Consider the following 24,959-nt stretch of genomic DNA (forward strand, 5'->3'; position numbering starts at 1 on the left):
TACTCAAAGAACAATATAAATAAGAACCGGTAAAAGTTAAACTAAACATGTATTTGGCTTAAACTATCGATCAAAGTGGGTGTTTTACATTTTGCGCCCACTTTTGAGGCACTCTCCCTCTCTCTCTCTCTCTCTCTCTCTCTCTCTCTCTCTCTCTCTCTCTCTGTGTCTCTATCTCGCTCGCTCTCTCCATCAACCCATATTAGCTGGTATTCAATAAATTCTGTGCCGGACTTCTAAGGAAAATGGCCAATTACGTGCAATAACGAGCAGCGATAAGTTTACGAGTTCTATAGACTCTGGAGGGGTTTAGGGGTGGGTTTAAGGGTTGGGGTTGGGGTTGGTGTTGGGTTGGGCTGCCTGTGCTTGTGCTCCACTGCACTCAATGCGAGTGGCCATTTTTCCAATCAATTACTTCGCTTTGGTCGGCAAATGAATAGAACCGAGTCTTTGACAAATGGTCGGGTTGATTTGGGGGGAATGCCTCCAAATAAAGACAATTGGCAATCGATATGCGATAATCATTTTAATAATTTAACAAAAGACAACTGGCATTGGCATTCAATTGAGTCTGGCATTGGCAAAGGAACATGGACAATGCTTAAATATTTGCATTTTTAAAAAGGTTTTCAATTGAACTTGCCGCCTTTTCAGGTTATCCGTTCTTAGCAACTACACTTGCAGCAGCGAAACGGAAGCCAGCGAAGCGTCAGCAACAACTGCAACTGCAATTGCAACGGCAGCAATAATATTGGGCAGTCAACGTTGCATCAACACGCCACCCACAACGCCCAGCAGTCCGTTAAGAGAAGCACCCCAAAGTCCATCGGATGATCACATCTCATCGCTGAGCTCACATTCCGGTTCCACAGACATCTTGTTGGGCAAGTACTACACAAATAAATATCAGAAATTAATCCAAAAAGTTAAAAATAAATTTGAATAATAAATTTCAATGATAAAAATAAGCAATAATTATAAGATTGATGAGATTTTTGTGGGTTTTAAAATGCAAAATGGTCCAACATTTATTGTATAAATTAGGGAAAACTCCGAAATTCATAATTATCAAATATATATATATATATATATATACTTTCTTGATTCTCTTTGAGTACTTGAAGTACAGCTAAATGGAGCTTTTAAGCCCATCAAAATATAGTTTTTTCTTTAATATATTCTAGAAATTCTCAGATTGATTATTAATCAATAAACAAAACTTTTATATTGACATAGTTTCCATTGCTTTTCTCACTCTACTCTCTTTCAACATAGCCACTTCTCTAACTCGAACAGGGTATGAAAAACGTTTGTTACACTTTGCTTAGATATTGTTTTGTGTATTTTTTTTTATGTTGGCTTTTTTGTTGCTTTGCCTCTGTTATTTATAGCTGCCCAGTTTCGCTCACGAAACAGATCATGACCCAGGAAAGAAACGGCAAGAACAGCAACAACAACAGCAACAACAACAACAGCAACAACAGCAACAACAGCAACAACAACAGCCACAATGACAGCAACGCATAAAATCGCTGCATTTTATTGAGGTTGCTGACATTCAGCCAAACATTGCACATTCCTCTAGCTGCCCCCATCCCGACTCCGCTTCCCACTTGCCCACTCAGCATTCCCGCCCTCAGCTTCCATTGAGGTTACTCGACCCAAAATGTCGTTTCTGCTGGGTTTAGTTTGGGTTTGGGTTTTTGGTTTCTCTGCCATCACCAGGGAAACAACAGCTGCTGCTGCAGTCGGTCGCAGACACACACAAGCTTACAGAAGTGTTGGCCAGGCACGCCACATGCCACATGCCACAGGCAAACAATCTGTGCTGTAGGCCCGTGTGGCAGCTGCTGCTCTTTGCCGCTGTGTGGCATCGTGTATGACATTTATATGGATTTTCTGTGTGCGATTCTATTCCATGACATGGGCATTTCTGGCACAAACGCTTATACTCTGGAGATCGTTTCAGCTAAAAGGTCTATTCGACTAAATAGCCTGCTGAATGCTGTGATAGTTGACTGACACAGTTAATGGGCTCATTTCGAGATCTTATCGTTGCCCATATTTAATGTGGCAGCAGTGTTTGAGCTGGCATACATATATATTAAAAATAGACTTTGATTTTGATAAGGATTTGCTAACCTAATAAAAAATACAGTAATCTTTGCGCCCAAATGAGATTAACATAGATATTGCCGCATAACTAAGGCTTATCTTTCCTATCCACTCTAAGCTCGTTTCCCAAAAGTATGCTATGAAAAATATGCAAGCCACAAATCATTTAAGTCTGCAGCACGATTAGAACTGACTTAAATTATGCTTATTAAATCTACATTTATGTGAGAGACTTAAACTAAATGAGGTTAAAATAAATGTTAAATGTTAATTAAAAGCCGGAAAACCCGGTTTGCTCTCGTCTCGATTCTTATCAATTATATTTGTATTAAATCTTATTTTTAATTAATTTTTTAAAAAGAGAAATCGAAAGAAATATTATTAAAAATTTCAACGTAAAAACTGGCTTTATCTGGCAAACTGGAAATCCCCTTTTTTGTCGCTCGTCCTGCATCGCTGCAGTGTTTAATTGGCCTGGCAACCGCTGCAGGCATAAATTTCAAATTGATAGCCCCTGTTAATGGTAACCCTCGTAATTCTTCTTAATAACTCCCAGAACCATATTAGTTCACACCAAAAGTGATAATTTCTAACGCCTACTTTGAAACTTGTTTACAACTCTGCTGCTATCATATCAGCCAAGCCCCAACAAGCGACAACAACAACAACTAAAGACGCCAACTAGGCACAAGAGCAGCAGCAGCAGCAGCAAAAAAGCAAAGAAAATACAGAAGCTATGAAAAAAATGTGCAAAGTAAACAAGAATTCAAGAATCTAGCAGCAGGGGCATAATAATGAGCAAATAAATAAAACTAAACGCATTTGCGCCACTTTCCTGTTGTTGTTGTTGCTGTTGTTGTTGCTGTTGCCCATGACGTTACTCAAGTCATTGAACTTAGAGAGCAAGCAAATAAAAAGGCAGCAAAAAAAAAATGACTAACAGCAGCAGCCGACGCCGTCGTCGTCGCCGTTGATAAGTGAAATGCAATGGGCGCACACGCCAAAGTAAAAAATGGGCATGGTCCACATATTGGCATAGGCAATGGGCACAACAACAACAACAGGCCACGTGGTTGTTGTGAAGGGGCTGCCTACCATCAAACAACTCTCACTCAAAGCACACACACACACTCACACACGCTCACAATTGCTCTCTCTCTCTCTCTCTGTCTCTCTCTCTGAGGTTCGTTCGCAGTCTCTCGCAGTAACGCACACACTGACAGCGATTACACAATCAACGCCTGCAGCCGCAGCAGCAGTCGCGGCATTTGTTATTTTTCTCTTCCTGGTTCGCCGGCGTCGACGGCGACGCCAACGTCGCTCGTCGCGTGTCTTATGGCGTCGTCGCTGCTTGTCTGCATATGTATTTGTGTGTCTTTGCTTGCCGAGATCAGGTTTTATCAGGCAACTGCAATCGAACATGTTACGATTGTTGGGGGCGGCAGACAGGCGGGCGAGTCGGGCATTCGTCTGTCCGCTCGTTCAATCGGCTCCACGAGCCGATTCGCGATCGTCTTCGTCTACGTCTTCGGCGCTGCGTCGTTGACTTTTCGCTTTCGATCCTCGCGCTGGCGTCGCTGTTGCTGTTGCTGTTGCCGTTTCTTGTTATTTACAGTTTCTGGTTGCTTTCGCTGCCGTTGGAAAAATAGCAAACTAGACGCAGTCGCCGCCACACGCTGATCATTGACTTTCGTTGCCTCTCTTTTGTGCCAGGCATTCGTCATGGAAATTGTGCGCAGCGCCAGCGCAATCGTTGCGAAATGGGGAAAATTGTGCGCATTGAGCATTTGCATCCCCCACCCGCCCCTGGGGGAGAAAGGAATCAAGACGCATGCGATCTGATAGACTTTAAAGACTTTTACCGACAACATATTTTGCAGCCAATTAATATGTTTTATAAATATAGATATTTGTAGTGCAGTGGGTGTTGAGAATATTACTAAGGAACTTCATTAAATTGATTTATTTAATTTTAAATATTTATAATTTGAATTATGCTGAGTTATTCGTAAAATAACATATGCTCTAGAAGAGAATTATTCTTATTCGTAGTTGACCACTATATCTCTACTATACACATATATGTATATATATCTACAACTATTCAGGCTCAGATTCAGATTCATTCTCTCTCTTTATGAATAGTTCTTTCCGCTATGTTGCGGGCGTCAGGAATTATATTTTTCCTGTTTGTCTCCAGCACAACTTCAAATCTTTGGCCCAAAACTTGTTTGGCACTTTCTATTGCCTAGCAACAACACAAGAGCAACACTAAGAGCAACACCAGCAAGAACAACAGCAACAACAGCAACAACAACAACAACAACAACATCGAGTGCAACTACAACATTTTTACTTCCGCATTGTAGAATTGTGCTCACATTTGCACTCTCTCTCTCTCTCTCTCTCTCTCTCTCTCTTTTTGTCTCTGTCTCCCTCTGTCTGTCTCTGTCTTCCTCTTGAGTAGGCTCAAGAGACGCAAAGGTTCTTTGACTCTGCTGCTCTCCCACTTATGCGCTCCTTCTCTCTCTCTCTCTCTCTCGCATAAGTTTTGTAACGGTTCTCACTAGACCCGTTGCCGTTCGTTGTGTGTGTGAAATTGATCTTGAGTGGAGTGTTTGCACTTGAAGTTAACGTCAACGTCAACGTCGACGTCGACTGCGACGCAGCGGCAGCAGCAGCAGCAGCAGCAGCCCACGGGCAATAGAAATTGAAAATAGCAACCAGGAACCGAGTCGCCCCAGCAAATGGAAAAGTGCAGCAGCAGCAACAACAACAACAAGCAGCGAGAGTGCCAATGTGTGTTGTTGTTGTTGTTGTTGTTGTTGTTGCTGCTTGCAGATTAGAAAGATAGAAGCAGCAGCAACCAGCAACAGCACCCCCTCCTTTACCGCTGCCTCTGCCACTTCTTCTGAGTCTGCCTCGGCGCTACAAAAGTTTTTCCTACTCCATGCACACACACACACACATGCAGTTTTCCCACTCTTTCCACACACACACACACACACACACACAGACACACACACACAGACGCACGCGCCTTCTTCTTATTCTTGTTCTTTTCTTGCGCTCCGTCGCCGTTCTCGTTGTGGTTGTCGTTGTAGTTGTAGTTGTAGTTGTAGTTGTCGTAGGTTTCTGCAGTTCTGCAGTTTGGTTTGAATTTCTGTTGTGCATTTGGAGCGCTGCGAAGTTGGCGCTTGGATCTCGTCGAGACGAGAGTTTTGTACGCGCGATCGCACATTTTCACAATATTTTCCATTTGGCATTTTCCCCCAAAAAAGAAACGCAGTTACGTCGTCGTCTCCTTGGATCACCCACCGCCCGCCCGCTCGCGTTTTGTCCCCCGTCCCCCCACCGAATTCAAAAGTGTCCTGCAAATCTTGAACAGTTTTGAGTGGAAAACGGAACACGGAAGTGATTTGAAAATTATGCATTGTTGCCAAAACAAATTGTTTATCAATTTAAGTGAAGTGTGAAAATGTTTTAGTTCTAAGCGAATTTTCAGCAGTTCTATAAATAAGTTGAACATTCTTCTTAGAAATTTGCTCAGACTTCAACAGTTCTTGAACTTTGAAAATTTGAGCATACCAATAATAAATATATATATATGTATATATATATATATATATATATATATATATATATATATATATATATATGTATATATTTTTAGATTTTATAGTACAGGGTGTGCCATACCAATGTTTAAGCAGAACTAACTAACTAAAATTAATAAATAAATAACAAAAGAATTGATACGCATTGCAATGTGTTTTATATTTAGTTTTAGATTTGTCTTTGAGTAAAAAATATCAAGTAAATAAATATGTATTTAATTAAGATTCTTACTAAATGGTTCTGCTAAACAACAACTTTATCGAGTGGTAAACGAACTGAAATTAAAAATCGGTCTGAACTGAAAAACTCCATAAAAATGCTGAGAACGCTCCAGCGAGTGTTGCCAGTGTTGAATTCAATTTGCGTAATGATGCTGATGATGATGATAATGGATGCCAATGCCAATGCCAATGCGAATGCAGCGACGCCAGCAACATGGATGTATACCAAATAGAGCTGGAGGCACACGAACAAATTCGCTCCCATCTGCTGATCGACACGGTGGTAAAGAACTTGGGGCAGCCGACACGCCCACAGCAACAGCAGCAGCAGCAGCAACAACAGCAACAGCAGCAGGACGAACTGAAAAATATTGCAGAGAAGGAGCAGCAGCAGCAGCAGCAACAGCAGCAGCAAGTCGACGACGACGACGACGAAGAGGAGGAGGACGAAGACGAGGAAGAAGAGGACGAGGAGGAGGACGAGGAGCAGCAGGAGGAGGACGGGGAGAACGAAGCAGCGTTGCCAGAAGTCAGTTTCGATGCAAATTCCGATTTTAATTTGCATTTCTTTGACACGCCCGAAGATTCATCGACGCAAGGCGCTTACAGCGAGGCCGGCAGTCTAGACTCGGAGCCCGAGGACGAGCAGCAACAGCAGCAACAGCAACAGCTGGTGCATCAGCAACAGCAGCAACAACTGACGACAGCAACAACAGTTGCTGCCGCACAGGAGCTGCAACATTGCCTGAGTGCCATCGAAGCAGATCCATTGCAGTTGCTGCACTGCGATAGTTTCTACACTGCGACAACGGCAACAGTTGCTGCCGCAGCAGCAACAACAACCGCAGCAGCAGCAGCAGCGACAACACCCGCAGCAGCAACAGCAGCCACAGCAGCAGCAGCAGCACATTTGAGCTGCACCACACTGAGCAATGGTGGAGGTGCTTTGTACACCATCAGCAGTGTGCATCAGTTTGGTCCCGCCAGCAATAGTTCCAGCTCAGCCGGCGCCCATTCCTCACCGGACAGCGGACGGAGCAGCGGCTGCTCATCCAGCTCCAGTTCGGCAACAGTCTCATCCTCATCATCATCATCGTCGTCCGCATCCAGCGCTGAGCATTTCAATCGAGCGACGCTACTCAATGCCGGCGCCAATCAGCTCCAGCTACAACAGCAGCAGCAGCAACAACAACAACAGCAGCAACAGCAACAGCAGCAGCAGCAGCAGCAACATCAACATACAACACCCTCAGTCTCTGTCGCAGCCACATCCTCGTCAGCGGTCAGTAGCTCCTCCTCCGCCAGTCACGCGACAGCATCTTCAGTTGTTGCGCATTTGAGCAAAGGACACGCAGGTATGTCAACTTGTGGCACGTCACATCTCTTCCGCGTTTCGTGTTGCACACACACACACAAACACACAGAAATATATAAGTATGTCTGTGTTGTGCAACTATTTATCTAATCTTGCATTTGCATTGCACAACAACAGCAACAGCAGCAACAGCAACGACAACGACAACATCGCCAGCCAATTGAAAGCTGTTGCCTTTCTTCTTCGCCATCCACACACTTTTCATTTCTGCCTTTTCTGCGGAAACTATTAGTGCGCAGGCATGGCAAATGTGAAAATGAACGTAATTCCCTGCTGCTGCTGCTGCTGCTGCTGTTGCTGTTGTTGTTGTTGTTGTCGTGGCAAGGAAATTGTATAGCTTGTTGTTGGCGTTGGCTGTCAATTTTGCCGCTGTTTGCAGCAATGCTGCAATTGAATGCCATGGAAAATCGTTTTCATTTTCATAACCAACTCGAAATTGCATTCATAACTCGCTTAGCCGCAGTCTTTAATTAAGTTGCGTTTATATCTGATTTGAAGGCGTAATCTGGGCAAACCAAACGAAAATTACACATTTTACTAATTAAAATGCCAGGCTTTCCTTATGACTAAGTAACTAATAAAACTCTAATGAAAATGCTGTATTATTGATAAGTTTTTGTAGAAAATGTAATAAAGGAGAAATAATATAATTTCTAGTGAAACTATATATTTGCCCATCACTGTTCTTCACTGATGTAATCAATGAGAAATAATCTGACTCCAGTGAAAATATTTATACAGAATTTCTACAAATTATTTGATATCTTCTTATTCTTGTGTGTTCCTCGAACTCTTCTAAATATGTTGCTTTTAGTCAGAAGATATCTTTTATTGTTAATACCATGTTTTTCAGTTAATAAAAATATATAAAATTATATCAATAGAGGATTCTAGCGGATTCTAATATCAAATTTTAGAAGTGGCATTTTTTCACTTAAGGGTTTTACTTAGATGGTTTGTAAGTGTAAAAACAAGCTATTTGCCACTTGCCACATGCCTCCTGGCCGTCTAAGTAGGCTTGGTAAATAACTTGGTAAATTAGTAGGAAACTTGTGGCAATATTGTTAGCCCCGCTTTCTAATTGGCTGTGGCAACTGCACAGTTTTGCTGGCAAGGATTTATTTGCCTCACTTAATTGCGGCAATTAGCGAGGCGGCAGTGCGCAACAGGAAAACAAATTAAATTGCACGACAGTGAGGAGGGAAGGGGGTGGAGTGGATGTGGATGTGCAACCCTGCCAAATGCTAGTTGATGTCGTTAACTAGAGTTGGCATTGGTCTAACCAGCAAGTCTGTCATTCTCCAAGCATTCAATCAGTTTTCCTTTTTGCTTTTGTTTTTGTTTTGCGCTGCATTTTTTATCAGCAGCAACAAAAATGCGAAAAGCAAACAACTTGCAGCAAAGTTATGAACTGGTCGTCGTTTGTCGGTTGTTCGTTGGTGGTTGTTGTCGGTTGTCGGTTGTTGTTTCGTCTATCGCCAGCCACTGTCTGACAACGCGGAAATGCCAACCAGCAGCACCGCCCGGCAATCTGCAATGCCCCATGCAACAAAGCCAGTGCAGCAGCAGCAGCAGCAGCAACAATGGCGTCTAAATTGTCAACTCACAAAGGCGGCCAAGTGATTTGCATTTGAACGCCGCGCGAAAATGAAGTAAGCCAGCAACAACAACAACAGCAGCAACACTCAAAAAAATAGTATATAGAAAATGGACGCCTTTTGCAGAGCTCAACTTGGCTTTCAGCAAGTCATTTTTTGTAACTAGTAAGATAATATATAAAAATAAAATACTAATTAAAAAAATAGATGTGCAATTTATGTAAATGATTAATTATTTGCTGAATAACAGTGTATTTTCTGAAATTTCTTAGGCTTTGATTATGATTAGCTTCGAGCTTGTCTCTCTCAAAGCTGCTTCCAACTTCAATTTGGACAATTTCAAGTGGTTCACTGGGCAAATCGAATGTTATGGGTTTTTTTGTTGAGTGTATGAGTGGCACTTGAATTTCCTTTTTGCACACTCAAAGCCGATGACATTTTCCAGACGATTGTGGTGGCTGCTTGGCTTGCCCCGTCAGCAGGCACCACCAGCACCACCTACTGCATTGCCTTCGCCGCTTTTGGCTGCAAAATTCAATTTGCAATTGCACAAGCGCGTAACACGGTGGCTGCCCCTTGTGCCGCTGCTTGCAGCGCACCCTGCCACAAACTGTTGGTCGTCTTGGTGCGTTGCATTTTGTTGGCGCGTGCAAGTTGCACATTAATTTCATTTCATTTCATTTTGCTTCGCATTTCGAGGTGTGGCACTGTCGATTGCGGCAACAACAACAACTCTAACAACAACAGCAACTCTAACAACAACAACTCGTAGTTCAAACTCCGCGCTTAGTTCATTTGCCTTTTTCTCTCGGTTTTGCATTAGAAAAAGGCAAATTGAAATGAAATCAAATGCCAAGAAGCAAACAATTTTCTAGTTGTTGTCGCTGTTATTGCTGTTGTTGCTGTTGATGTTGCTGTTGCTGTTGATGTTGCTGTTGCTGTTGCTGTTATTGTTGCCGTTGTTGCCTCTCGTTTGCCTTCATTTTTTCCAGCAATTTGCATTGCAAATTTTTGGTGCTTGCAGTGAAAATTGTGCGGCTGTTTTATGCCTTTTGTTGCAAGTAGAAGTAGCAAGCAGTTGCTGCTGGTTTTTCCCGTGACTGATGACAACGCGTCTTCTTCTGTTTCTGCTTCCTCTTCTTGTTGTTGCTGCTGCTGCTGCTGCTGCTGCTGCTGCTATTGTGTAGGTGGTTGGCGCTGGCGTATACGTGATTTTTTGGCATTTTTGCTTATCACACATTCAAGCAGACATCATCGTTGTTGTTGCTTGTTGCTTGTTGCCTGCTGCTGCTCCTATTGAGATTGTTGCAGTTGAATGCACTTTTCAGTTGCTGCTGGCATTTGAATTTGATTGTGCTGCTGCTCTGCTTTTTGCAGTTGTTGTTGTTCTTCTTCTTCTTCTGCCAGCAAAATGCGTTTTTCTTTTGGCAATTTTTATGATGAATTTTCCGGTTTTTTTCGATATATTTTTGTTAGCCTAAAGACTCAGTTTTGAATTTGCACAAAGTGAAAGATAGAAAATGGAATACAACTTTAAGTTGGTTTGAGTCTGCAGAGTGTTTTGCATATCATAAGTGAATGTGGAATGGTAGAGTTATGGTAATTCCAATAACTTACTACAAACTCTTAAGTGGAATTGGAAAGTTATCCAAAAGACCATTGGATAGAAATCAAATCTTTGCTGAGAGCCTTTCGGGTTGTGAATAATTAATGCATTTTATTATTATTACACATAGTTGTTTAATCAAGTTGAAGGTTTGCTTAAAGGACCAATTGAATTTGTCCTGGCATTTTCACTTGTGGCAATTTTCCACATGAGCTCGCCTCATCGCTATAAGCAAGCAATTGACAATCCACACTTGAGCTGCGTTCCATTAGAGCTGCCAATTGATTTTATTTGCCATTCATCAAAAGGAGTGGCTATGGTTGAGGGTAGATGTGGACTATTGACAGCTCAGCTGTCAATGGTTGTCACTGACAAATGAGGAGCAGCAGGCGGCAGATGTGGAGCAGGCGATTGCCTGTAGATTGTGTGGCAGCAACAGCAAGTTCATTTAACAAATTGCCACGCAGGCAATTTGTGGAGCCTGCCCAAGCGGCGTATGAGTAATGTGAAGTTGCTCAAATTGCATAAGCAGCGACAACTTTCCAAATTGTGGCATAGTAAATAAATAGCAAAAACAATAACAATTGCAATTTGCCATTGCAGAGCAACATTCGCAGCAGCAGCAGCAGCAGCAACAGCAGCAGCAGCAGCCACAACAGCAACAGCATCAGCATTCACAGCAGCAACAGTTGCAACAGCAACAACAGCAGCAGCACGCGCAGCAACAGCAATTCGGCATTGTTGACTCCAGCAACAGCAACAACAACAGCAACAGCAACAACAGCAACAACAACAACAGCAACGGTGTCTCCTCCAAGTCGTTTGTGCCCTGTAAAGTTTGTGGCGACAAGGCATCGGGCTATCATTATGGTGTAACCTCGTGCGAGGGTTGCAAGGTAAGTTTGTTGCATGCAACACTGAATGGTCAATTACATTATACACATTATATACATATCCATAACATTTTGCAGGGCTTCTTTCGTCGCAGCATTCAAAAGCAAATCGAATATCGCTGCTTGAGGGACGGCAAGTGTTTGGTTATTCGCCTCAATCGGAATCGCTGTCAATATTGCCGCTTCAAGAAGTGCCTCTCGGCTGGCATGAGCCGTGACTGTGAGTAATAATTTACAGTTTATGATTAAGTATGTTGCACTCTCAGCGAATCCAAGACAAGACCACGAAGAGAATGGCGACTGCTGCACCCACAGCTGGACTGCCAATTCAAGTTGTTGTCGCTGTTGGCCCATTGATAGCTTTATTGGCCAACTGTGAAACAAGCGTTGCCACATCTTGCACTTTGCCCGATTAAAGATTGTGTGTCGTGGCCAGTTGCCAGTTGCCAATTGGGAATTGACAGCATCCGATGTGGTTGGCTCGATAAAGTGCCGCCAGACGGCTCTTAATCAGCAGCATAGCTATAATAGCGGCATATTGCTTAATTGATACGTTTACGCTTGAATCAATGTTGATTGTCTTAATTTGATTAGCCAAATTGGCATCAGCAAATTCAATTTTAAACTGCATTACTTAACTAATTGGTATATATTAGCGTGCTTGACTGAACCTAGATTATCTTGGACAATATATAATAATAGTTTCAAAGTGTGCTTGATTAAATCTGACTGGACAAATGGGCAAATAAGTGCTTTAGACAGATTATAACCATGGGAAGGACACTGTAGACTAAGGAGTCACCTGACAAAATTGAGTATATATAGTAGCGACCTCTGCAGGTTTTGTGAAAGAGAGGAGGAATCCTCGATGCACATACTGGCAGAATGTGTCGCCTTAACTAGAAGAAGAAGCAGCATCCTAGGGGCGCATGTTTTAAATTGCATAGACATAGAAGACCTCCACCCAACAAAGATACTCACGTTCGTAAGGGAGTTGGGGCTGATGGAAGAGCTATAGGCTCAAAGGGGAGCACAATAAATCAAATAGGTCGCGGTGCAGCTTCCCCCCAATAAGAATAATAATAATAAGTGCTTTAGACATTAAACAATACAGTAAGACTGAACCGATTTGCAAAGCAATAAGTTTCTAGCTAAGTCTTGTCTGTTAAATCAATACTTTATTTAAATTTCTTCACTTGGGAATGGATGCACTACAAAATCCTGAGAATTCCCAAGCAGTTCTTACTCATTATAATCGGCGGCGTTCCGCAACTTTATGTGATATGTCTTTGTTATTATGTTCTGGCCAAAACACAAATCTTCCACTCAAAGGGTCATTCATCTAAGTTGATTATCTGCGTAGCTGCCACGGCTTCGTTAAGAGGCACACAAGACAATGTGCCGCCAGCAACAACAAATTTAGATTCCTGTCAACATAAGTGGGAGTACTTCCTGGAATCACAATCCGGCAATCACAAAAAGGAGCCTTAGAAAGCAAATTAGTTTTTATGAAGCTTGTCAGACGAAAATGTTGCAACACAAAACAAAACAACAACAACAACAACAACAACAGCAATTGCCGTTTGTCGTTGTTGCGTTTAAATGCAATTTATTTGATGTTGCACAATTAATTGCCTAAAACGTGAAAGGGGCAGGAGCAGTGGAAGGGCGGAGGGAGGGAGGGGAGGCTGTCTTTGTATGCTCAGTGGGTGTGTGACAGACATTTGTTGTTGTCATTGTTGTTGTTGCTGCTGTTGTTGTTGTCGCTGTCAGTGTTGGTTGTTGGTGTATTGCTTGCAACATTTATTAGTCGCCCTGCAACATTTGTTGCCATTTTTTATGGCCTTTGTGTGCAACAGCCTAAGCAAACACTTCCTTCATTTCCAAACACCGTTCGTTGCCCACGCAAAGTCCGACCAATCCTCTATAGCTATCTCTCTCCCTCTCTCCCTCTCTCTCTCTCTCTCTCTCTTTGTCTCTCCATCTCGCTCTAACTGCAAATGCAGAGCAGCCCACACAGAAATGGATTTTCATGTTTGCTTTTCGCCAGTTTTTAATGATTTTTGCAGCCAAGTTTTGCAAGTTTTCAGTTTTCAGCTTCCTCATCCTTTTAACTGTTTTGCCATTGCATATGGAAAGTTTCAATAATTCACCCAAATTGCTTTTGTGGCAGCTTGTGATTGCTGTTGTTGTTGTTGCTATTGTTGCTGTTGTTGCTGTTGTTGCTGTTGTTGCTGTTGTTGCTGTTGTTGCCGTTGTTGCCGTTGTAGTTGGGCGTTTTGTTGGCTTTGATTTGCTCGCCGGCTTGCCGGCTGCTGTTTAATTAGACTCTTGGCTCGGCTTATTCGTGTTTATGGCAATGCCACTTTGCCAATTGCACGCCGTGAGAGAATTTCCAATTAAGTTTGCAATTTTCATTTCGATCTAGCCGAAAAGCGAACCAAACAAAAAGAGCAGCCAAAAACTTTGCTCTCAACTTGCCTTAAATTATTTACCAGGCAGCTGGCAAAGAGCAGTCAACATGGCAAACACATCTCTTTTTCTTTCTCGTATTTGGGTCAACTCACGTCATGCGAATAGGCAAATAAATGCAATTATGTCGTGAGTGGGCGTGGCTCACATTTTTCCTCTTTTTTTGTTGTTGTTGTTGTTGCCAGACTCTAAAAATGTAAAAAAGTATTTGTTTCATTGCGGCTGAGTTGCAGGAGCAACAACATTTATGGTGCAATGACACGGCCAAAAAAAAAATGGCACATCAAATCTAGATATAGAAAAGTTGGAGCCGGCACACATAAAGTGTATAAATTGAAGTTAGTTTTCCAACTTTTGCTTAAAGTTAGCTTTAATGTGCTTCTGGTTAATTACACAACTTCGAAGCAGTCTAGTTTTCATCTAATATAACTTGTTAAGTCAGCAAACTAAATCAAATAAAGTCTGTTAATCAAGTCAGAGAATCTTTTTCATATGCTTAATAAAGTTAACTCTAAGCAGCCTTAGAAGCAGTCTAGTTATCTGCTAATATAATTAAATCTAGTTGCTAAAATTGTTTAACTTATTTATTTATTTATCTTTTCGCAAATCTGCAAGCTAAATAAATAAAAAGTCTGTTCATATGGTAAATTAATTAAATGTGAAGTGCTGTTGACGTTATTATTATGATAACTTAAGCCCTGCTGCTGCTGCTGCTGCCAAAAATTAGGCCAAACTTCAGGCACACGTCAACAAAATACACACACAAACAGATTTTTGCGGTATTTTGTGGCAGCAGCAGCAGCTTCCGCAAATGAAATTTTAGCGTTAATCAAATTTCTGGCAAAATTGCAAAAGTTGCTGTTGTTGTTGCTGTTGTTGTTGCTGTTGTTGTTGCTGTTGTTGTTGCTCCTGTTCTTGTGGTTGCTGAGGACTTTTCTGCTGTTGCTCCACGTGGCGTTTGTGGTCTGTCAATTGGAATGCAATTAAAGCAAAAGTTCTCTCATTGCTGAAGTGCCTTGGGAATGAGCACAGAGTTGTCGCCAGCGGCAGCAGCAGCAACAACAACAAGTAACACAAACTGGCTCCGTTTCCAATTGTTGTCAATTTGAAAGCAAACTATCAAATGTCAGCTACACAGATGTAGTGGTTGTTGTGGATGCCTTTTTGGGCAGCCAAAATCAAGCTGTTGTTGCTGTTGCTGTTGCTGTTGCTATTGCTGTTGCTATTGCGTCTGCGCAGCCAGCAAATGACAGCAAAGTAGACTCGAAACAAAAACAACAAACAAAAATGAGAGACGGAATTGTAATTGTGGCCTAAACTGGGTCAGCTGACAGGCCACATCCACTGCCACACAATCACATCCACATCCACATTCAAGTCAAGTTCTATACGAATGCGAATTGTGTTGTTGCTGTTGTTAATGTTGCTGTCGACTCACTGCTGCTGCTGCTGCTGCTGATGCTGCTGTTGCTGCTGTTGCTGTTGCTGTGGTTTTTGCCCATTGTTGTTGTGCAGTCGCCTTTTTTTTTTGACAATTGCCAAGCATTGTTGCTGTCTACAACAAAGCGCAAGCAACCACAACAACAACAACAACTAACACCTATTTGCCATTGTTTTTTGCAGTTCCATTGTGTTGGCTTCATAATTTGGCAATTGAAACTGCCACAGAGAAAAGTTGGCAACAACAAAAAATACAAATTTTCGGTCTGTTTGACTTGATTTGAGTGATTGCCTCAGATTGGTCGGGTTTAAAATGGATTAATTGCAAATGGGTGCAAATATCGGATTAATGTTATCCACGAATATGTGTCAAAGTTATATTTTGTTAAGAAAAAGAAATGATTAAATGGAGCCAATGGGAATGAAATGTTCTACGTACGTGCTCAATCAATCAATCAATCAATCAATCTCAATCTGATGAGAATTGTTAAATGGAAAGTTTACACGCAAGAAGTGGAACCTTTGGATAAATATATTCTGATAAACTATGGTTGCCTATGATTTATTTGTAATTATTTTAAATTGAAATTTGTTTATATATTTGCACTGTGTGTCTGTGTTCATCTTAGGAATAATAAGACCTCAGATACTGTTTAAGAAGGGTTTAAGCAGTCAACAAATCATTTTAATATGTCTAATTGGTAGAACACATTTCCAGAAAATATTACTCATTCGTATTCGACTTTATTGCTTAAAGTAAATAATAAGGAAAATCGTATTCTTCTTTTTGAATTAAGTGCACATTTAATGCAAGTATTACTCATTTGTAATCTACTTTATTGCTTAAAGTAAATTAACATTTTTTTTTATATATATCATATATTTTTTTATATATATAAAATGTAGCTGATGGAAGAGCTATAGGCTCAGAAGGGGGCACAATGGATCAAGCTGGTTGAGGTGCAATTCCCTCCCAATAATAATATAAAATGTATTCTTTTTAAATGCCAATTTTCGCTAGATATACAAATCCATCAGCTTTGTAACTTTGTATATATATTTAATGCATTTAAAACTTGTATCTTTATATGCATTATTAGCGGGTTGAGTTTGAGCTGTGCCTTTGCAGCTGCCCCATAATGTTCATTGCACCCAACTCGAAAAATCGCTAAGTGACTCAAAATAAAGCGGCTGCTTTTCCACTTCCTTTACATTCTTTAAGCGCCTTTCACTTTCAGTTGTCGTCGTCGTCGTAGCCACTTCCGCTGCTGCTGCTGCTGTTGCTGCTGCTGTTGTTGCTGCTGTTGCTGGCGCTGTTGTTGTTGCGGTTCTTCCATTCAGACAGTCGAAAAACAAAGTCCAATGCACGCAGTTTTTTATGAGTTTTAAACAAAAAAGCGACGCACTGCAAACATCAACAATAAATATATTTATGTACTTGTATTAATGTGTTGCTGCCGAAATATCTTTCAATTTTTTGATTATGTATTTAAAATTTGTTGACTATTTATAAACATTTGGCATTTTCAATATATATTTTCGCAATTATTTTTTTTTTGGCTGGGCGACAATAGGCCACAAATGACAAGTTAAGTAAACAGCTAAAAACACAAGAAAAAATGGCAAATGATGTGTAAACAATTTGTGAAGCAGCCGCACAGAATAAAAAGCAATAAATTATAGCAGCAACAGTAGCAGCAACAGGGGCAGCAACAGTGGCACCAGCACCAACACCTGTTGCAGCTGCGATTAATGCAACTTACTGCAATCGCTGCCACGCCCATTCAGCTGTCGTGTGTGTTATCGTCTTGCTGCTGTCTGCTTGCCAAATTCTAGCAGCGAATTGATGTTGGTAATTTACGTCACGTCAATTTGTCATTGTTGCTGTTGCTGCTGCTGCTGCGTTACGCATGCGCGCGCCCCGCAGCAACATTGCCATTAGCCCGCTGACTGTTGCACTTTCTGGTAATTGTTGCTCTTGTTATTGTCGTTGTCTATTTGTTGTTGAATTAACACTTTGTCACTGCGCAAAAATTCGCAAGAAAACCGCCAGAATAAACAAATGAGCAATTTTGGCGAAGCGACGACAACGCACGATCAACAACAGAATTTTACACATATTCTTTCGCTGACAAAAGAGCGCAAAATAAAAATAAATATTTTACAATAATAATAATAATAATAATAACAACAAAACCCGAAGTTCAATGCACATTAGCAACAGTTGCTCTTGTTGTTGCTGCTCTTGGGTGACACAGCGTGTTTGTCTTCGCCAAAAAAAAAAAAGAAATTAAATTCTTGTTATCGCTGCTGTTGCTGCTGTAAAATTTACACATTTCTGCATCAATTGCAAATTCATTTGCGTCCAGAAATGAGTCAACGAGTCAAAAAATCAACTCAGGTCATTTGCATTTGCTTTTGTTGTTATTTTTTTGGGGGGAACTTTCCACGCGGCGTATGCGTAATTTGTGTGCACTCGGCTTAAATAGCTAAAAATCACAAATCACACTCTGTGCAGGTGAAAGATGCGCACAAATATTGCACAGAAATTGTCATTGTTTAATAAATGAGCAACATTGACACCTGATGTTTGCCTTATTATATATTCCTAGCAGGTGATAGAACTTTAGACTTGATGCGCTTCACACAATGAGCTCTTTGTGCCTAGATGTGGGTTAGTAAAGCATTGGAAAAATAGACTCAAAAGAGCGAAAAGTTTATGTTAATTGATAATGAACAACGCGTAAAAACAGGGTGTCAAAACGATAGATTCTGAATCGGAATCAGATCAGAACGAATATTTGAGAGCTCAGTCCACCTGCTGACACCTCATTTTCATTATAAATTTAATTATTATTATATTTATCCGATATTGAAATTTGGTTTACTCAATCAGAGATATCAGAGAATTCCGCCTGACTAAAATTTTTTCCCTTTTTCCTAACCTTTACTTAGTAAATACTTTTAAAAGTTTGTAAAACTCTTTCAATTCTGGATCTTAAGCGGAATTTCAATTTGATATCCTGCTTAAAACAAACAGTTAGATAACCAAGTTCAAATTAGTTAATATTTCTACAACAAAACCAAGTTCAAATTAGCTCATATTTGACAGCTGTTTTTACTTAAAATCAAGTCTTAGTAATGTTAACTAAATGATGTGGGAATTATTTTCCATTTTAGTTATCAAAGTTGAATCCATACTAAGCAATTAACTGAACTAACTATCACAAAACTCAACATTGCACTGCATTTCAAATGTCAATTAGATTGAAAGGATAACTCGGAATACAACTGCCATTTCTCATTGCATAATAATCCATTTCGCACTCCCCACTTTTCCGATTAATTTACTATTATAGAATCGCACCTAAGATAAATATACTCTTATATATATATATTGGTCTCTGTGGGTCATCAATGTATTTTCCAATTATCTGTCCATTTATGTGAGCACACAAATTAATGGCAGAGCCATCAACAAATTACCAGGCAAAATGTCGCCCACAATGTTGTCTGTCGATTGTCACTGCCGAGAATGGTTTGAAGTTGCGAGGAAGACAATGCCAACAACAACAGCAGCGACAACAGCAACAGCAACAACAATGGCAACAACAGCAACAGCAACAACAATGGCAACAACAACAATAGCTGCGCTTTTGCGATGCGATGCGATGCGATGGGATTCGAGCGTTGACTTCTAAATGTCAATCACAGTGCAAACCAAACGATGCCACACCTTGCCTCTTACCTCTCAGTCACCCAAGCCCTCCCGCAACCCCTGCAATTGTTCAGGCGAGTTCGCACTCTGCATACAAATTTCTTAGTAAATGTCATAAAATCGTGTATATGCAAAAAAAATACAAAATAAATATGTGAAGCACTCACTAAACGCAACAAACAAAAACAAATCACGCCACAATACAAGACAAACACAAGTACGAATGCACGACTACGAGTTACCCTATAAAGCAGATGTTATAGTTGTTAAGTCGGAGCATTTTGGAAGATAATACCTTTAAAATGACAGCATTAAATCGATTGCAGTGAGTATAAAATAAACTTCAATTTTGAAGTCTCAAACTCCTATAGAAATCTCTGAGATGATTTTGCTCATGCAGAAAGACAAATAAACATGCCTAGATCGACTCAACACTTGATTTAGATACAGAATATATATATTGAATATATATCTTGCTACATAAAATTATACCCCAGTTAACAATTTTGAATGGGTATCAGAAAATTACAATAGTCGAAGAAGAAATGTAAATAAAGAAGTTTATAAAATTAGTCAAGGCACTTGAGGGTTAAGTGTTGTGTTGTTGTTGTTGTTGTTGCAGTCATTGTTGTCGCGGCTAGTGCAAAAATAAATGATTATGATGCGTTGCCATACGCCATATAAACACAGACATATATATATATATATATATATATACGTATACTTAATAGTTGACAACGCATCGCAGCAGCAGCAGCAGCAGCAACAACAATATTGTGAATTGCACCCGCCACTGGGTTCAACGCCCAGCTGTGGCAACAACAACCACAACAACAACAACAACAACAACCAGAATTGCGACTGTGACGGGCGTTGCACGCATTTTTCTTGACGCTTCCGCGATTCTTTCTTAAGCATTATCAGCCAGCGACTTTGCTTTGATAAAGCTGCCAATTGCAACAGTTGCTGCCACTTCACGCGTCGTTTGCTGGCTGGCTGGCTGGCATCTTGCTAAATCTGTTGGGCAAAGCGCCACCCGGAAAACATTTCGCAGCCAAACTGATTGCCACATTATGCCATACAAAAAAAGCCAACATAAATTGACCAAAGCTTGATTTTCAGCTGCAGCTGCTAAAGTTGTTGCAACGGTTGCTGCTGCCGACAACAGTTGCCAGCGTGCAAAAGCCATCAGCAGCAGATGATTCTGGTGATTGCATCAAGCTGAATATTTAATTTAATAGTAATTATTTATGATTATAGTTATTATGTATATTATTTAAGACAACTTCACATTTAACACTTTTATTCATTTAAGTAATGTTTTCTCAAGTTTCCAAAATTGAAAAGTTTTTAAGAGCTTGTCTCGAAAACAAGTTCGAATTCAAGCATGTAAATTAAAAATGCAGATTTATCCGGAATAATGATTGCCTCAGTTTTGATAACGCTATGAAAATTGGCCATCTTTAAAGGTCCTTCCTAAGCACTTTACCCAACTTTAAATACAAAAATATTGTCAAGAAATTGTCAAAAAAAAGGAGCATTACTCATAAATTTATCAGAAGATGCCGGATAACGCATTTTGGGAAATTCATTTAACAAGTTGAATAACAGAAGAAAAAAAAACAAACCATAAAAATAAGCATTACAATTGAACATTTAATTCAGTTGTGCTTATTTGGACCATTTTATGTGGTACAAAAAAAAAAAGAAAGAAAGAAACTTGCTTGTCGAACAATGAATAGTCTTATATATCTAGCAGAAAAGTAACAGCAAAATTGGAGCAAAATGTGCAACAAATGTGCATTGTGAGTGGACTTTGTCTGCCTGGTTGCATTGTGCAACAAGCACTTGAGTTGCACTTTGGGTGCCTATTTAATTGCAACAAATTTACAAGCGCAAGACAAAAGCAACAAGAGAAAAAGATTTTGCACAGATCAAAGTGCGGGGCAGACAAGCAATGCATTTAAGTTATGCGGTTGCACATGCAACAAAAATGAGGAAGCAACTGCAAAATGCAGACGGAGACGATTGCAACAACAAATGCAGCGGAAAATGTTGCTGCTGCCGCTGCTGCTGCTGCTGGCAACGCATGAATCAGTGAAGCGTTTGATTTTTACCAGAAATACGAAACAAACAACACCCAAGCGGCAACAGTAACAACAAGCCACAAATGGCGGCAATAATAAAACAGATAGGCTTCACTTGCAACAGCAGCAGCAGCAGCAGCAACAACAGCAGCAGCAGCAGCAGCAGCAACTTTGAAGCTGGCCAACAAACTGAACCTCAGCTTTGGCCAGCTTTGCCTGCTTGTCTTCAATTAACACGCCGCTTCGTTAAGTGATGTTGCTCGTTATTGTTGTTGTTGTTGTTGTGTGGCATTTCCCTTTAGCAGCAACAACAACAGCGCAGCAGCAGCAGCAGAATGCGTTGACCTTTTGCTTGGTTGCTGATCGTGTGCTCTCAAGTGTGGCCACCGCGGCGGCAACTTTTAACAGCGACTCGATGAAACACCTCCGGTTGTGGCACAACAGCAACAACAACAGCAACAACAGCAGCAACACACACACAACACTCGATGCTCATCCGCTTGATATTTGATTTAACTGCTTAATCAAGTGAAGTTGCATGTTGCTTAAATTGCTTGATCTCTGTCTGTCATAAGCACCGCTTTATAAGTACATATTTACACACTTACAAAAAAAGGAGCCTTGCCCAGAATCGACAATTACAACAAATTCTGCTTTTCTATTTTTCAGAAATATATTTCTTAATAGTTGAGAATATTTCTTAAGTAAAATTTGGAATTTAGAAATGCAAACGCTTATTTTTAGAAAAAATACTTTTAAAATTCAGAAAAAAGTATTAAAATTTAGCGGTTTTATATCAGAGTTTGCCTTGTGAACCAATATCCATAAAATCTTAATTTTTTAGAAATTTATTTATATTTATAAACTACATAAAATGTTATTTTTATATGAGAAATTTTTGAAATATTAATAAGAGAATTCTGTAAGAGGATTCTGTGTGGACATATGGAAAACAGCACTCAAAATCACTGGAATTTTGACATATATTTTTTGTAAATTTAAAAAACATCCAATAAATGCAAAACATGGCTTTTAGCAAGCGACAACATTCAATTTTAGTAATTAACTTTCCGAATAAAAAGGTGACGAACCCTTTAACCTAAAAAATATTGCGAATATCTTAAAAAAATGGCGTTTTTTCTTGGAGTGTATCTTCAAGTGCTCATCAAAATCATTATGATTATGATCATTATTTTCATGGGCGCTCTTGTGGTCGTGATCGATGACTGTTTTCCTGCTGCTGCTGCTGCTGCTGGTGCTGCTGTTAGGGTCTCTGTGTCTGTTGCTGTGGCAAGTTTGCTACTAAATTAAATCAAAGCTGGCAGCGTGTTAAAACGTGCCTGACATGCCAAAAAGGGAGCGGAGGAAATCGCCACTTGAGACGCGTGTGCGGCAACTTTGCAGATGCCAGCCCATACCCCGCTCATGCCCCATGCCACATGCCCCCTATTCTTTTCTATACATGCTCCCCTATTAATACCCTCTTTAAGTATGCACTTAGTTGGATGTTGCGTGCTGTAAATTAGTTGCAGTAATAGTTGCAGTTCTTTAGCTCTGTGCCCCCTAACGGGTCCGTTGATTAGACAGAGATAGAGAGAGACAGAGAGAGAGAGAGAGAGAGAGAGAGAGAGAGAGAGAGAGAAGCATTTACATTTGCGCCCATGTTTAGCAATAACTTTAACCAGCAATTAGTTTATAAAACATAGGGGCGTGGGCGTGGCACTCTGTCCCCATTTAATGTTTGATTAAAAAAACTGCTTTGTAATGCCACAAATTTAAACGAAGCTAAAACCAAATTGTAATTGGGTGTGGTTGGCAATAACTTAAGTGGATGGCAAAGACTCGGATTTTCCCAACTCTTCCTAACTGTTGCAACTTGACCAAACATTGCTTAAATTGTTCAACTTTAGTATACAATAATGTAAATAAAATCCGTAGAAAACCCCTTAGAATTGCTTGGCAATTTCTTGGCATATTTTTATATTATATAATCCTGAGCTTTGGCAACGTTTCTTTCACTTTTTTGCCCGACGGAAACAATTTAGTGCCAGTTTTGTTTGGTAACATAAATTGGCAATCACAAGCGGAAAACTGTCAAGCGGCTCGTCCTGTTTCCTTCGGGCAACCAGCAACTTGATCGAAAAGTGCATGCAACATACAACAAAAGCTGACATGAAAAGTTACTTCCTTATTGCCAATAACTAAAGACACACACACACACACACTCAGACACCCTTTTGGCTGTGCACGTACACACATCTGAGCCGTCATCTAAATCAAGGCTTATGTAACTGCCAGCAGTCGCCATGTTTGGGTTGCAACGTTTCTTTTTTTGCTGCAGTTGCTGTTGGTGCTGTTGCAAATTGTAAAACGTGCCGCTAGCCACGTTGCCAAATGTGCAGCAGCAGCTTCAAAATGCAAATACATCTAACACCGGTTCGGCAGCTTTTTGTTGCAATCTTACAGATGCATCACACACACACACACACACACACACACAGAGACACAGTAACAAAATCTTGTTACTCAATTTCAATTGGTTTGCTGCCGCTGTCAGCGTTAACGTCGACGTCGACTGCAACGGCGCTGCCATTGCTAGTTGCTGGCTGCAATGCTTCCTGCTGCATTTGAAAGTTCTGCACGAAAAGCTCGCTCTCAGAGCGTCTCCGTCTCTCGCTCTCGCTCGCTTTCCCACTCTCTCGCGTTGGTTGGCAGACTCTCTCTGCTCTTTGCACTTCTTTGTTTTGCTTCCCATATTCTTGTATCGCTGCTGCTGCTGCTGGTGCTGGTGCTGCTGCTGTAAAAGCTTTGCGTCGACGTCAACAGCAGCGTGGCTGAAGCAGAGCGACGCCGCTGTTCGTTCGCGACGCTTCTCTGTCGTTCGTTTGCAGCTCGCTTACAGTTGTCTCTCGTTGCTTGAAGCGCGCGGCACGCGAACGCTCCTCGAAAAAGCAACGAACACAGCAGCGCAACAACAATAACAACTCGCAGCCCCGATTTCGTGTTCAATTTTTGTGTATTTATCAAAATCCAAAAAATCAAAAATTAAAAAAAAAAAACAATCAAATCAAGCGAAAATTTTACTTAAAAAGTGCGTGCAATACACACACACATATATATACATATGTATATAGATAAGACATTAAGACACACATACAAACATACTTGCAACAATTGATGCGTCCAGTGTGTTGCATAAATTGCTAGCGGGCATTGTGATTTGAATTTCAAAATCAAGTTGAAGTTGCCCCTTGAAGCTGCCTGCCTGCCTCCCTGCCTGGCCTGCTGCTGTTGCAGTGTGTGTGCGTCTGTGTGTAAGTGTGAGTGAGTGTGTGTGTGGCAGAAGAGAGTTGTTCCCCAATTCCAGCTGCGAAGTGACAGTGAAAAAATCAACAACAACAAAAAACCTTACAAAAGGGAAAATGTACAAAAAGAAAAAAGCAGAGCAGTGAAATTAAAGCAGCCTTTAAGTGAAGTTTCTGAAATCAACACGAGACAACAGCAACAACAGCAACAACAACAATAAAAGTTAAAAAAAAAAAAGCCAACGAACGGGGCTTAAAAACCAAACGCAACAAAATAAAAACCGAAATTAAGGCAAACCAAAAAAAAAAAAAAAAAGCATATAAAGGCAGCGCCTATTTTTGGATACCAACCGACGAATTGACGATTGGCAGCAGGACGAGCGCGGCGGGGCGGGGGGTAGACACACGCATTTGTGAGCTGCTCCCAATTGACTGGTAAATTGAATTCACATTTGTTCTTCTCTTCTCTTTTTCGCATTTCCTTTCGCCGCTGCTGCTGCTGCTGCTGTTG

General features: G+C 40.7%; 1 protein-coding gene across 1 annotated transcript in view; it reads left to right on the forward strand.

Moving 5' to 3' along the window:
* Nucleotides 1-6,135: 6,135 nt before the first annotated feature.
* LOC6558491 (ecdysone-induced protein 78C) overlaps nt 6,136-24,959 on the forward strand; it is a 38,683-nt gene continuing 19,859 nt past the window's right edge. The window contains 7 exon segments of the mRNA XM_032743107.2: nt 6,136-6,795; nt 6,797-6,860; nt 6,863-7,052; nt 7,114-7,166; nt 7,208-7,236; nt 11,139-11,429; nt 11,505-11,646. Of these exon segments, the coding sequence (XP_032598998.1) occupies nt 6,169-6,795; nt 6,797-6,860; nt 6,863-7,052; nt 7,114-7,166; nt 7,208-7,236; nt 11,139-11,429; nt 11,505-11,646 (1,396 nt within the window). The 5' untranslated portion in view covers nt 6,136-6,168.

This window comes from Drosophila grimshawi, unplaced genomic scaffold, assembly GCF_018153295.1.
Source record: "Drosophila grimshawi isolate 15287-2541.00 unplaced genomic scaffold, ASM1815329v1 contig_44, whole genome shotgun sequence".
Taxonomy (NCBI): Eukaryota; Metazoa; Arthropoda; class Insecta; order Diptera; family Drosophilidae; genus Drosophila; species Drosophila grimshawi.